Here is a 15,891-nt window from a genome sequence, read left to right on the forward strand (position 1 = left end):
CTCTATTAGTGCAGTTTCTCCAATTCTGCTTCTTTGACTAGCGTAGCTCAGCCGTATTTTCCAACACGCTTCGTAGCCTGGTATCAACGCGACTCAGAAAGTGCTGCCTTAGCAGCCCAGATTCGGTTAACCGCCCTTCATTTTGGAAATTTTTCTGGGTTGATTAGTCTATAAAATGAGACCACGCGGGGGGGGGGGGAATGAAATATTAAATCACCACCCCCATTCAAGTACGTTCTCGATTCCTACTGGTTGGGAAAGGAAACGGAACAGCCTTAAAAAAAAAAAAAAGAAATTATGTCAGTTCCGGGTTACTGGTCACGTGCCGTGCTCCCGTTGTTCGCCTCTAAGGGCGCATGCGAAAGGGCTACGTCACGGCTCATGAGCAAAACCACCCAATCAGCGCTCGCTTTCTATCCCTCATTCAAAATCGGCGGCGAAGGCTGCCAATAAGGGTTCGTCTCAATCTGCGCCGCGGCCTGATTGACGTGGCCATCAGCCAGTGAAACGCAGCGAGGCTTGGCGAGGGTGGGTGTGCGAGGCGGCAGAGTCGGCTGGTGATGGCGGAACGAGGAGGAGGTGGCAGTGGCGCTAGTGGCGGCGCCGGAGTTGGTGGCGGCGAAGGGGACGCGGGTGCAGCGGAGCGTTACAATAATGAGATCAGGTAAGACGAAATATTCCTCTCCGCGCTCGCGGCTGGCGGCGCTCATGCGTCGATCGCTCGAGCACGAGGCCTTTGTGAGAGCGAGAGAGAGAGAGCGCGCGCGGGGAGCACGGCCGCATTTACCTTGAGGCCAGCCTCGAGGCGGAAGCGACCGTTCGGGCTCCGCTCCGCTCCTCCCCTCCCCCACGCACATTCGCTTCAGGCGTCATTTTTTTGTTGTTGCCTGGGTGAGATTCTCCGTTACTTGTCCCCACCGTTTAATTCCCATTTAGGTTTCTCACGTGGAATTGGGCAACGCACTGGAGGGGTAGTCCACCCCCCCCCCTCCCTTCTCCCTTCTTTTGAATAGTTCTTCCACAAAACTTTTAGGTCCGGAGCTACTGAAACTGAAGGTTCTGATCTACTTTCGCTCTGCTAACATTTTGCTATCGGGTCTGGATAAAAAAAATGTCCTTTGCTCCGTGTCAACTTCAGTTGCCCGTTTTCACTCTTTAACGCTCCCTGTTTGCGGCGGGGCTGAGGCTGCAGTTCTAGTCGCGCCTTGTAATTCCAAGTGTATTGAAACTATTTCCCATGTGCTACTGAACTGTCCTCTTTATGAAGATATTCGTTGTATATACTTGAAAGCTATCTTAGCAGATATGTTGGGCTGTGCTGATTCAGGCAAAGTCCACAAACTTTTAAATGACACTTGCGCTGAGGTAACTTTAAGGGTGGCTAGATTTCTCCAACAGGCCATGGAAATACGACAGAGAATGGTCCTGCAATGACCACATTTTATTTGTTTTAATTATTTAATTTGGCTAAACTCGACTCATATATATTTTACTTATTTTAGCTCCCTATGTACTTTATAATCTAGGATTTTATATTATTTATATTACTATTTTACTGCTAAATCTGTTTTATGCCAATAAAGGCTTGCTATTTATTTAGTCGCGTTTAGCTGAAGCTAAGCCCTATTGAATAGTGGGGGGGGGGGGGGATACTTCTGAGTAACATACGTTTCCTCTCTTAAACCAGATTTATCAGTTGGGTGCAGTGGCGCCAGTTCTGAGCTATAGTTGGAGTAATAGTTCTCTGTTCGTCTGCCATCATGAAGCGCTGACTCAATGATAAAACATATACAGTGCATGTGTAAGGGGGCAGGTTCAAAGTCATCTCTCTCCACCCAAAAGGTGATGGGAAACTCAGCTGAGATCTTTGGAAAAGGTTGCTAGTCGAAGCAAAAAAACACTGGGCCAAAAGGCCTGAGGCGTTTTCACATGAATGTAAGCAGTGACGCATTTGTTGTTTATTTAATTAAAAAAAATCAGAGTATTCCCAAATCCATCAAAAAGTTGAGAGATGATCAGCCAGTAAGTTTACCTTGCCTGTGCAACATATTTTTTTGCCGGATAGTTCTGTGGAATACTTCTCTGGTTAAATTTTCCCAACATAAATAGACACATCCATGTAGAGAAGACCACATATTCGAAGATGCTTGATTTTTTCTCTTTGTACAGACGGATTATATATATTGACTACAAAGCTGAATAGTTGTTTGTGATCATCTTACATGCACATTTTACACTTTTCCTATATGGAAGTATAATGCGATTGTAAGAGGAATGAGAGTTAGTTATTAAAATAACTTTATACATGTTCATGCTGGTTGGAATGCAATATATATAGTATGTGCTAGGTCATAACAGATGAATGAAAAACAAGATGTTTTGCATCTTATCTTACATTCTGGCAGTGTAATCTTATGCAGATTTACTGCTTTCTAAGCCTGTTGATTTCAGTGGTCTTAGTCTGAAGTAATTCTTCTAGATCACCATGTTGTTTAAGACATACCGTAACAGCCTGTAGGTAATTGAAGTGGCACGAGGAGCTTATTCCATGTAGGTGTTAATGATCACTAGGTGTTATAGCAGACTCTGAACACTTGCTCATTATTGTATGTAAAAGGCAGTGTTTCTTTGAAACTCCCAACATGATCAAGAAACCGTGGCAGACTGAACAGGCGTCTCTGAGAATTTAATTGCTGCAGTGATGCTAGAAGCTAGGATTTTGGAAGTCTAGAGAAAGATGACTTGCGTTCTCAACATAAAATAGTGCCAGATTTCCTCTTGACCAAGCCTGCTGCAGAGGTGGACTGGTGGTAATCATACCTAACTTCCACAATGAGTGGTGAATGTGGAGAAAGAAGGCTGAAATATGAAAATTCTGTCAGGGTACAGATCTTTTCCCCCCTCCTCAGCTAGGAAGGAAGCTTTTTGAATGCCTAGTTAATATAAGTAGAAATACGTTCTTTTAGATCTGTCTTTTGTCTTCATTGGGATGGATTCAGATGATCAGGTTATCCCAGAGTTTATTATTGGTGATGTTAATTTCATAAACTTAATATGTATTTGAATGTAGCAAATGAGAATTGGATTCTACAGCTAATACTTACTAGCCAGGCTGCAAATAATATAGTTCCTTACAGGTATGGAGGAATTGATTGCTTGTTGACTCCTCCAGAAAGTGTAGTTCTGTTAAATTTCCATGACTTAGCAACTACAAAAATAGATATCGGTTGCAATAGACTAGCTAACCGTTTATTACAATGTTTGTACTTGTAAATAGGCTACTAATTTTATAGGGGTTTTTTTTAACACTACGACATGAAAATGTTTTGTAGTGAATCCACAGATAGCATACATAGATATTTTTATGGCTCTTTTATGTTTAAAAAAATCAAAAGTTATATATTATTACTACCAGTTTCATAGCGAGCATTTCCAGAACTGGCAGAGGAATATTTTTTGTAAAGTAGGTTAATATAGAGAATCACTAGTTATTCTCTAGTTTGGTTCTTGAATACTAATGCCTAAGAACAAAATGCATGCTTATTATGTCAGTTACAAAAAATCATTTTAAAGAAAGGCTATATACTAGCTGCAGCTAGAAAAGGCTAAATTGTATATCTTACATAATTGATAAAATACACTTGCATTTTATATATGCAAATAACTTCATCAAAAGTAGTAACGCACTGGTAAAAGTATTACTCAGGTGATAGCAGTGGTCATTTAAGGCATCACATCACAAATTTATGGTTTATATACAGCAAGAGAATTTCTAAACATCTTGATACTATGCAACTTAAATTGGAAGGTGTCTGAATAATGAGTGTTGAATTATGTGTCTGTTGTTCACCACCTTATAACCTTTGTTTTTTTCAATTTTGAGTCATCATGCCAACATTGGTATTGCACTGGCACTAAATGGTGGGCAAAATTGTTTTCCTGAGAGCATCAGAAGAGCGTTTGTTGGTTACAAAGGTGAACTTTTTTCTATATATACATTTACTAAGCTTCATCATAGGGGGCTGGGTGGTACCGTGGGGCTGCTGTAGGTTACAAGTGAAAAGGATGTAGATGTTTCCATCCAAGTGTGTGGTGGATGCCCATTCACATTATGCAATGTAACCATTGGGTGCCATGGAATTAATCACTAGCAACCAGTACAAGAAGCCTAGGGTATATATAGAAGAGGTATGGGTTTTGTACCTCATGTCTGAGGTGCTTTGATAACTAGGCCTGTGGGAGGGAAACTTTCGCAGTTCCTTTCCGTTCTAAGTTGCCCCAGTCTAGATAATGTTTTCTAACGCATTTAAATTGTGAGGATAAAGTTTGGAGCCCCAAGATTGTTTATGAGAATGTTTGGTACAATGTTTTGGTTCACTTATAACATCACCTTTTGAGTGATCAGGCTTGAAGACAGAACTGCTTTGTTTTGATATTGTCCACAGAATGGCTCAGCAGCAAGCATTGAGATTTCGTGGTCCAGCTCCCCCACCAAATACTGTCATGAGAGGCCCACCACCTCTTATGCGCCCGCCTCCACCTTTTGGTATGATGCGAGGTCCACCACCACCTCCTCGGCCTCCGTTTGGGCGACCTCCATTTGATCCAAATATGCCTCCAATGCCACCCCCTGGAGGAATTCCTCCACCTATGGGACCGCCGCATTTACAGGTAAAATTGTTTTTGTGATGCATATTTCATAAGGGTGAAAGATTTTGTTGTTGTATGTGAAGTATGGTCTCTGGTTTGCTGTTAGCAATGCAGATCTTTTCTGTGCAAAGGTTTGTAGTAGTCTGGTAATATTAAGTCTCTGGCTTTTTTGCCTGCTGCCTGTTCTATCAAATGACCTTGAACTATCCTAATTCTTGACTGACACACTCTGCCTAACTGTTTTGGCCTGCCAGTTTACATAGCACATGTGCCGTTTTGCTCTGTTTCAGACAACAATGTGTATCTTCTCTCAAGTCTTCTTTCCATTTGACTATTCATTTGCTCATCTCTGTTTCCTCCTCTATATCTGGTTCCTCTGTCCTGCTTTCTTCATCTAGGCTTGAGTTGCCTTTCCATTCAGCTTCCCAAATTGTAGTTTCTCTAGCAGTCCAGCTCTTTGGGTTTCCTTTTCACAAGAACTACTTTCCTGTGTAGATCCTGGGTGAAGCTTTCTTTATTGTCACCATCTTTCCTCTATTCCCAGCCCTTCAGCTGTGGCCTCTTGTGCTTTCCTTTCCTTCAGCGCTGTCTTAATGGTTATAGCCTTATTTGCCCCCTTTCTTCCACTACCTTTATAGATTTTTTCTTTGTCTTTCATTTCACATACCTATTAGCTTTTCTTTCCACACAGCTGCACCTGTCACTGTGTTAGGGATGGGAAGTATACTGAGTGTGACTAAGGAATATCAGTCGTCTGTGAATCCAGCTCAGCAATATTATCGTGCAGAGCATTTCCCTCTTCAGATGTACAACCAGGTTGTGAATTCCACTGCTGTTTTTCCATGTTTGAATTGTAATGAAATTTCCCTGCTGTAGGGCCTATATGAGGCTGTTTTTCAGACAGACTAATTTTTCACTTCCTATCTGAGGCCATGCTATTTTGTAACATACTGTTTAGTAAAAAGCAGCATAATTATCCAAATTATGTGCTTTCACTGAAAATCAGCCACTAGCTAGAGAGCAATTGGTTAGTACAGGAGTTCTAGTTTTCTTGTGAAGATAGCATGGTATATTCAATAATTATTGCCAGATTTTAGGCACTATGCATGGTATTATAAGAAACTCTTTCTCTTCTGGTATCTCCCCTCCTTTCTCCCTCCTTCCTACCCAACCACCAGTCATTTTTAATCTGCCATCCCCAGTCTTCAACATTATTTATTTACTTCATTTTATGCCCCACCTTTCTTCTTAATGGAAAAGCAGCTTACTCCATTCTCCTCCTCTGTTTTATCCTGACAACAATGTGAGTTAGATTAGGCTGAGAGTGAGTTATTGGCCCAAGATCACATAGCAAATTTTAGTCAGTCTAACCAATTACCTGCAGTTTGCCTTGGACATCTATTTAACACTTGACCCTATGAGATAGGCTAGGCTGAGAACTGTAGCTGATTCAAGGTCACTCAGTGGGCTAACAGCAGATTGATGAGTCAAACCTGAGTCTAAAAAGAATGGTAAAGAATTTATGAATTGTCTCAGATATCTTCCCTTTTATGAAAGAAATTTCATAATTGCAGTTTCCAAGTAGAATGATTTCACATGTATATTAATTTAGACTGCTTGCAGCCACATTTTTTACTAGCTGACATTTATTGACCTTCAGTAAAAGCAATAATGCAGTGTAGATGTTACCAAGGCATTTGTGTCTGAAGCAATAAAATAATAGCTAAAAGAAGCTTAGGCAAATAGGACAGACTTTATTTGGCATTAAAAAGATGATAGCATTAGAGGGGGTTCTGTGCTCCCCCAATTTTTCTTTGGAAAAGTTGAGGAAGTCCTCAGATTTCTTCATGATGTCATTTGGGAAGACGCGACAGTTTTCCTCACTCAGAGAAAATGCTTCACAGGAAGCTTTTTCAATGCTTTCCAAAATTTTCCAGTTTTTCCACCAGAAATATTGGCGGGCGGGGGGGGATCCTTGAGTGGAAGGGCACTGGGTTTTTGGGCTTCCACATTTCTAAGTACAGGTCATATAATAACTTTGATTAGATGCAAGCAAAATATAATACAGTATTCAAATTTCCCAGATCATGTGCCTTTATACTCAGTGCAAAAATACAAGGAAGAGAAGAATGAACATGGTGGAATAGCAGTTTTTAAAGTCTCCAGTGGAGCATAAGATGTGTTGCAGACTTCATTCAATTACTTGTTAAATGCAAACAGACATTGAGGGTGTTGGAACAGTGCAAGATTGGGGGTGGAAGTTGCAATCAGAAGGAGAAAATTGGCTGAAATCTCCCCATCCTCATCCCCTGTAGTATTGTAAGAGCATTTGCTTTATTAATAGAACATTCTGCACTTCTGTGGGGTGCAGAAGGGAGATTTTAGTCAATTTCCTTTCATGGCTGCAGTCCCCCCCTCCCCACTTTATCTAGCATCCCATGTTGTTACTGAGGGGTCTGTATGTGGAATCACTGAATTCAACTTTGGAACATATCCTGCAATTTTTTCATTTATGTGTGTTTATTTTTTTCCTTGAGTGTATTTCCACTTATGGCTGTTCCACCCCCACCCCCGCGCTTTCACCTAGCATCCCATGTTGTTACTTATGGCCTCTACATGGAATTGTTGAATCCAACCTTGGAACATATCCTGTAATTTTTTTCCCCTTGTGTTTATTTATAGAGACCACCTTTCATGCCTCCTCCTATGGGTAATATGCCACCACCTCCTGGTATGATGTTTCCTCCAGGGATGCCACCAGTTACTGCTCCTGGAACACCAACAATGCCCCCTACTGAAGAGATATGGGTAGAAAACAAAACTCCAGATGGAAAGGTAGTAATTTTATCAGTTAAGATGGTACCATGAAGTTGCTTTCCATAATATTCAAAAACCAAATCAGTATATTCTAAAGAAATTTTTAAACTTTGAATTTCAAAGATGAATGGGAGAAACAGGTTATTTACCCCCCAAAATTGACTGTTTTTCTTCAGGTTTATTACTACAATGCAAGAACACGTGAATCAGCATGGACCAAACCAGATGGAGTAAAAGTTATTCAGCAGTCAGAGCTGACACCGATGCTGGCTGCTCAGGCCCAAGCTCAGGCCCAAGCTGTGGGTGCCTCCACACCAACTACTAGTAGTCCTGCATCAGCAGTATCTCCTTCCATATCATCAAGTAGTCAGCCTTCAACAACGTCATCTACTACTACTGCAACATCTGTTTCACAAACAGTTTCCAGTGAGTAAACTGGTAGGGTTGGGGGGGGGGTGTAAATTTTTGTTTATTCATAGAAGCAGTGCCAATGCCAGAGTTCCTGGTGCCCTAGGCCCGCTCCTGCAGACCTGGAAAGGTGAGAGAGACGAGGCAAGGCATGCTCTTCTCCATGCAAGTTTTAAAATGGGCTTGGATAAGAGCACACACCAATACACCATTGCCCCACTCTCTGCTTCCCAGGTCTGTGCAGACCCAGGAAGCCAAAAACGGGGGAAGGTGGCGCCCCTGTAGGCCAGGTGGTGCCCTAGATGGCCCCCTACCTGGCCTACTCCTACGCGCCAGCCCTGCATAGAAGAAGGTCTGCAGTGTACCATGTTGCTGCCTTTCTCTGTTCCAGCTGACAGTTTTTTTCCTTCTTCAGACATATCCTTCTTTGGCTAAGATCAGTCGGAAAGGAAAAGGGACTGTTTAACATATGTAAATTGGCTCTTAGTTTCACAGATCTGTGCTGTTGTTACCCCATAGCTATATCCATTGGAAATATCTCAGGAACACACACCCCAGTTTTTGTGAAGGCCACCCATGAAGAGAGAGCAGTTTACACATTTGGTTCTTTCACATGAGCATGGTAACGTCTCTATTCATTCCAAGAGTGCTTATATGAGTGCTGTCACGTGAGATCATAAACATACCCTGGCTATAAATATTAACCTGTTTTGGCAGATGAAACTGTTTTTGCAGATAAAATGCTTATATGAAAGGAAGAGGAATACTTCACACTTGCACATTTAATACATAATGATTTTCTAATAATACAGGGGAATGGGGACCCTATAGATCTGTGGTGACAACTGTGTGCATTCAAATTTTCCTGAAAATTCACTGTATAAGGTGGTAGCGTTACGACTGCTAATGCCAACAGTAAGACATCAAGATGCAGGCTTGTTTGCAGTTTTGTCAACGGCCCTATATAATCTAATCTTACTTTTATAGAGAAGAAGGAAAGGATTGCTTGTTACATTTATTGAATGGTTTCAGAAGTTCAAGAGAAGGCTTTCCTTTATTCCTTTTATGATGGAAGGGAAAGGCCTTTCTGTTGATGAAAAGGGCTTGCCTTCTCTATACATTTATAATGAAGGAAACCTGTAAAGAGAGTTTTGTGAATTCTGTGTTGCTGTATTTTGATTGGCAGAGTTTCTTATTTGTGGAGGAGGATTCTTAAGTGGTTATTTTTATTGGTTGATTGGTGCCATGATCAGGGCAGCCAGAGCAAGTGAATGGTTTTATTCCCTAAGCCCTAAGCTTAGGGTTTTCAAAATAAATTCCCTAAGTTGGGTTTGCAAAATAAATGGAGGATGGTTCTTAAATCCCCTTCTTTTTGCATACATTTAAAAAATGTTTTGATCCTTTTGGAATATATTTCCACTTTTCCTTGTCGTTTTGAACTTGATGGTTTTGCAGCATTCTAATTTTTTGAAAGTAAAAGTCTTGGATGTTAAGGAATACATTAGCTACCATATGATTATGTATTCCTAATATTTGTGTTGTGTTGAGCATGGCAATTTGCAATAATTAAACAGCATACGGGCAGATGAGTGAATGAGGTCTTAAAATGTTAAGGCTTACAAGTTGTCATTTACTTCTGTTGCGACGTCACTTCAGAGTCGGAAACAACTGGTGTTTGCACAGGAGACTACCTTTACCTTTTAGTACAACATAAAAGGCTGAATTGTGTTGCAGCTGCAGTCATGTATTTATACAGGCTTATTTTTCATCTGAAGTATAGTTCTTTTTGTGTAGCATAATCTGTTTTTAAATCCCAACAAGATTAGACAAAACTTTAGGATTCAGATCATATGAGGAAATAAATTTATAACATCTCCTTTTTGAAACATTCATGTTCTGTATAAAGATATCTTGTCTTTACTTTATCATGTGGTTTGTTTTAATTGTGGCCCAAAGTAAAATTTGTTGACCTAAATTATTGATTACACTAGTGAATTTGACTTTTTTGAGGCTAGATTTTTTTCAAAAAGTTTCATGTTTTGCATTTTTACAATTAAAAATTATCCTAGGAGGACATGGTTAGTCTCAAGAGGACAATAGCTTTAAAATATACTATCTTTAGCAGTGCACAGTATCACTGTGCTTCACTTTTCCTAAAATCAGAATAAGATCCACCCCTCTTCAAAATGTTTGTGTTTTTCTATAGTAGAAAATTATAGAAATTAAGCAGGTTTTGTTACCCTTGTGTAATATTGCTTTTAGTTATAACTCATGAGAACCTTGCATATGGCATTTTATAAAATTATAACATTGATTTTCAAGAGTAAAAATCTGCATAATAAGTAAGTACTTCCTGAGTGTTTTAGTGACCTAAGTAATGTTCCTTAAACAATTACTGTAGGTTATTCTTTTGCCAAATAAGCTTTTTCGGAGTGACTACAAAATTGCAGTCAAAATTTTAATAACTTGTCTCACTTTCATAAGGATTACTGCAGCATCTTAAAGGCCGTCTTCACTAACGTTGCCTAGTTTTAATATTAATCTTTGGCACCACTGGGAGGTGCTATAGGACTCTAGAATATGCCTACTGTATCTTGTTGCTGGACAAATCCTGAGCAGCTTTTGTGGTGTATTCTGTTTTTTCTTTTGTTTGTGATACACATGGCATGTGCCCTCCATAAATTGAGGGATAGCATAGTTTTTTGGTGCTTTTTCTTTTTGAGAAGATCAACTATATAAATTTGATGTTCGGTGAATTGATTGAAAGCTCTAATCTGGATGTTTCTAAAGGGTTTTTTTGTGTGCAGGAGATGGAGCCGAAGGAAAAAAATTATAATTATCCTTTAAAGAAAATCGTAGTCTCATCTGTTTTTAAAAATGTATTATGTGTTTTGTATAGAGTAGATGTTCACAACTGCAGAGATTACTTTAGTAGTCTGGCCTGTATAGTAGAAGTACTTTGAAGGAGGCTGTGTTTCCTGAGCACCTTGAGAATCCTTATAAAACATGATGCTATTTCTGCTGCAATTTAATAATGTGCAAGTTCCAGAATACCCTCTTTGAAAACTATAGATATTCATAAATCCTTTTGCATGAATTTACAATAAAATGTTGATAGATCAAGATGGATAGCTATGTTGTTTTTTCTGTAGCAGTAGAAAAGAGTAAGAGTCACGTACCACCTTAAAGACTTAGAAAATTTGTGGCAGGGTATGAGCTGTTGTGAATCACTGCTCACTTCTTCAGAAGTGATGAAATGTTGGTAAGAGCTCTTAAGTAAACAAGTCAAACTGTATAATACATGGTTTTGGATGTTTGTTTTCTCCATCAGCACCTACAGCACAAGACCAGACCCCCAGCTCAGCTGTTTCAATCGCTACACCTTCTGTCAGTGTTTCAACTTCTGCTCCTTCTGCTACACCTGTGCAAACTGTACCACAGCCAGTCCCACAGACATTACCTCCTGCAGTTCCTCATGCAGTACCTCAGCCAACAGCAGCAATTCCTGCTTTTCCACCAGTAATGGTACCTCCATTTCGAGTTCCCCTTCCTGGCATGCCTATTCCGCTTCCAGGTAAATTGACAACTATAACTGTTTTGTCAGCCACATGTCCATGTTGTCAATTTGTTTGCACTCACGTGTCCATTGTGTATGAAATTTTCCTGAATCCTTTTCATTCAAAGTATATTCTTCAGATAATTTGAAATCAAAAGACAGGCTCTTTAAAGTAAAAGTTTCCAAGAAAGTAAATATTGGAGAAGCCAAGCCACACTGATCGTGTAAAACATTATTCTCAGTATGAACAGAATATAATTTATATTTTAGGCATCGTACTTTATTAACTTTGCAGTGAATAGTTGGAAGAAATTCCCCTTGTCTCTGGCAGTATGATATTCTTTTTTTTATATGAAAAGCAGTGGTTGTTTTTCATCAAACGAGACTCTTGTTTTGTAGTAAACAAAAGCAGTGAACAGCTTCTGGGGTGAATTAACTTTCAAGTTAGCTAATTATTAATAGCATTGGTTGTTTAGCTAAAAGTTCTAATGTAGCCACTAACACCATTCTTCAAATTTAGATTTTATATAGGTCTGTGTTCTTGACATTAAACTGATGGAATGTAGAGGACAGGACCGCTTAGTAGTGGTGTTGCTAAGTGTTCTTTTTCCACTAGGCAGCAATAAGGAAGTTTAAAGTTAGGGCTGAAGTAAATACAGCTATTATACAAAAGCAAAGGCTGCATGTGGTAGTCCACACTTGCGGTTCCCTTCTAGTATTCCTTTCTGTTGTAGACTCTTGCACTCCTTGAAAGGCTATAAATGAAAACTGGGGACTCTTCAGATCAGATGCGATATTGTGCGGTATGAAGATTGGTGACATGCATTTACATCCTTATGCATGTTTTCCATTTGTGCATGGGACTCTGAATTGCAGCCTCACAGGTTCAGTGTAAAGGCCATTGCAAAGAGACTGTTAATCTGCAGTTGCAGGAAACACATCTTTTTTAAAAGGCAGGTGCTTCTGTATTAATGTAGCACAAATTCAGAAAACATGGATTACAAATATCCTTTACATCATGTAATCTTTGAGCACTGTAGGCCGTCATAGTGGAGCCCTGGCTATATGTCTTTTTAACCCTATTACCCTAACAGGGGAAAAAAATCTTAATACAACAGTGAAGTATGTTTAAACCACTAAGTAACAGCAAAATTTAGATTGACAGGAATATTTGTTTAAAACCTTAGGCAACACAAATGATGCTATGTGAAATATCATCAGTTAAATTCTTGCAGTAAGCATATTTCATTCTTAAAAACTGCGTAAATGTCAAGCTGACACAGTTGCAGAAATGAGCTTGATGGAGGGGAGTTTCTGGAAATTATAAGAAGGTAAAACTTGTGATCTGCTTACAGATGTCATTGTTTTCAAGCCCTTCTCATAAGTTCAAGAGGAAGAACAATACCGTTTGAGCACTTGGGACTGCCATTGCCAGGGTTTTAGTCATTTTAGTGGTCTAAAAAAAAACCTTTTTAGGCAAGTTATATCCAATTGCTGTCTCATTCTCAGGAACTCATGCAAAGAAATTTATAGTAGTTGTTCTTCCAGCTCATAAGATATTTCCCATTATGCTATTAATGCTCCTGAATAAGTTGCCTTACTTTGTGGTGGAATCTCTGGAATCTATAGAATGACTTTTGTTGGTTCCAGTCAGTGCAACATGAATGACTGCTCATACTGTTTAAGCAATCTAGCACTGGAAAATACTGTAGCATTTAAAGACAGCATTCATGCCTAAACGATGGGGACAAAGCCTCAGAATTTCTTCTTTCTTAACCTTTAAATCATGTGATCTTTGAGCTGTGCAGGCCATCATAGTAGAGCCCTGGCTATATGTCTTTTTTAACCCTGTTACCCTAACAGGGAAAAAAAAATCTTAATACAAGAGTGCAATATGTTTGAGCCCCTAAGTCACAGCATCAGTTTATTGAGAAAAATTAGATTGACAGAAATATTTGTTTAAAACTGTAGTTAATGGAATGCTGCTAATGAGATGTGAAATATTCATGAACAGGAAGCCCTGCTCACAGACTCTGTAGCTCAGTTGTTTCAGAAGCACTCCACATTTCTCTGGTTGTTGGATGTGGGGGAATTTTGTAACTCCATTGACTAAAACACAAATTTTCAGCAGATACATCTGATGCACAGCTGAAACCATGCAGATCTCTACATTCCAATGGTTAAACAAGGCTACTGTGTTGCAGGTTATTGGAGAAGAACTTTTAGATACTTGTTAAATTCAGGCCTTGAAAACAGGCTGCTTCCTTAGTTCATATGTTAAAGGCTAGCTGTGCATTTCAAAATGAGGTCTGGCAAAGAAAATTACTGTTTTATTTTGAAGACCTGCTGTGTTGAAATCTTGCCCAAGTTTAATCCTCTTCATCATGGATCTTTTTAAAGTAATAGTTTGACCTTAACTTTCAGCCATATTCAAAGCATAGTTGGCACCGGTAACGTCTGTATTCATTACAAGTTTGCAGCATAAAAACTTACCGGTGCAACAGCAGCTGTGCATTTTGCTTCAGGCATGAATAAAACTTGAGAATCAGTTTAGAAGAGACACTTTTAAGACAACCGATACAATACAAAAACATCTTAGTAGATTTTAAATGTTTTTGTATTGGACACTTTTAAATAATAATTTTGCTTTATTAACTTGATTTATTTTTGTTTTCCCTATCCCAAGTTATGGGACTGAAAATGTTCTAAAAAACAGTCTGTTAGGCTTTACTCATTTTCCCTCCTGCCCAGTATTTGAAGGTGCTTTGAAGCTTTGTGTCTCTTGTGAAATTGCTTCTTATACAATAAGTTCTTGTACAGAATCTCTCTTCCCACCAATCCCATTTTGGTCTTGTGGGTTGCTTCATTATACTTTTCAGTGCACATATATATATATATATTTAAATTAGAATGCCATTCTTCTCAGAAATAAATTTACTGGTTCCCCTTAATTGTTACTCTTAGCCTTATGGGAGGTGGAATAATGTTTAAATGATCTTACTATATGTGACCCATGGAATTCCGTCAGAATCCATTCTGATATCTTCCAAATCCGTAAAAAAAAGATATTTTCTATTTTAACATTGCCTTAGCTGCATTGGACAAACTTTCTTGTGAGCAGCTCTGCCATAATTTTGTAACATTTACAGGGTCCTGATAGTCTCATAGGACGTAAAATTTGGCCCTTGGATAGAAGTAGGAATGGGAGACGTGAGAAAAGAGATATAAGGAAGAGCAAATTCAGGCTGCTAATGAGCCATCTGTTCAGCTTTTTTGTTTCTTTTCCATGCCTTAAACTTGTCCCACTTTAATTCTTATCTCTCAGCTTTGTCTCTCCCCTCATCCTCCAAACCAATTCTCCTGTGCCTCCTAGAATAATTTGTAGTGTTAACTCTGCCATTCTTTCTTTGTCCAAATTAATACATTTTTGAAGTTGCATTCCTGTACACACATACTGGAGAATAAGCCACATTGAACACAGTGAGTCTTATTTCTAATTAAAGATGTATAGGATTGGGCTGTTGCTGTTTTTCAGAAATGCTTGACTCAGGGCTGAAAATTGTGTTGGATCCTATACGTTCTTTATTGCTAGTGGTCAGTATATTCCTGTCTTGCAGGATACATTCCACTGATGCAATCAGCAGAAGAGTCTCTTGCATTGGGGTAATATGCCAGGCGCACAAGTGATAGTGGAAAGGAGTGTAGAGGTTCCAACTTTGAGAGTGCAAAAATAAGTGTGATCATTTTGTAACTTTGGAGTCTAGAAAATTGATCTTTGTTGAAATTAAATCCCTGGTTTATAGGGGGTTTTTTAAAAAAGGAAAAAGGACTGTGTTGTCCTTGCAGAGATTATTGCAGGAGTTTATAATTTATCTGACATCATTTTGTTAAAAAGTTAGAGCAAAAATGACTTTAGGCTTTCCTGCTTACTTTCTCTTTGCCATTGAAAAATGGCAAGCTAAATTTGTAGCAGAAAATTGATATTGCTCATTGCTCAGATTCCCAGTGGTAGCTGACATGCAGTGGCAGCTTTCCAACATGCTTGCTTATCCATTTTACAGGTGTAGCAATGATGCAAATAGTCAGCTGCCCGTATGTAAAGACAGTCGCTACCACCAAGACCGGTAATTTTTTAAAACCATCTTAGTTTGTTTTGTCTGTAAGTTGGCATGGTAGTGAATGTTGTTGTTTACCTTTTATTTGCTTTCCCAATAACTGGATCTCTGTTTTCAAAATACACTATAATACAGCTTTCCATGTAGCCAGCAAGCAACCCCCAATCAATTGAAAGTGTTAGCCTAATACAAAACCTTTGCCAAGTTCAGATTTTATCCATGTGAATCTCTTCCATCTCCATATATATATATATTTGTGTGTTTAAGGCACAGTGTTTGGTTTTTCTCTCCTGACACCTGTACAGCGATCAGACTGTTTGCATGTTAGTGTGCTTGTAGTATGTG

General features: G+C 39.2%; 1 protein-coding gene across 5 annotated transcripts in view; it reads left to right on the top strand.

The window, feature by feature from the left end:
* The first annotated feature begins 474 nt into the window (after positions 1–474).
* TCERG1 (transcription elongation regulator 1) overlaps positions 475–15,891 on the top strand; it is a 67,033-nt gene continuing 51,616 nt past the window's right edge. For 2 of the 5 annotated variants that reach the window (XM_060240552.1, XM_060240553.1), the window contains exons 1-5: positions 509–664; positions 4,446–4,671; positions 7,333–7,485; positions 7,644–7,893; positions 11,207–11,449. In XM_060240552.1, the coding sequence (XP_060096535.1) occupies positions 561–664; positions 4,446–4,671; positions 7,333–7,485; positions 7,644–7,893; positions 11,207–11,449 (976 nt within the window). In that variant the 5' untranslated portion in view covers positions 509–560. Of the gene's footprint in view, positions 665–3,883; positions 3,976–4,445; positions 4,672–7,332; positions 7,486–7,643; positions 7,894–11,206; positions 11,450–15,492; positions 15,556–15,891 lie in introns of all 5 variants that reach the window. The other 3 variants (XM_060240554.1, XM_060240550.1, XM_060240551.1) reach the window with 3 other exon arrangements.

The sequence above is a fragment of the Heteronotia binoei genome, chromosome 5 (assembly GCF_032191835.1).
Source record: "Heteronotia binoei isolate CCM8104 ecotype False Entrance Well chromosome 5, APGP_CSIRO_Hbin_v1, whole genome shotgun sequence".
Taxonomy (NCBI): domain Eukaryota; kingdom Metazoa; phylum Chordata; class Lepidosauria; order Squamata; family Gekkonidae; genus Heteronotia; species Heteronotia binoei.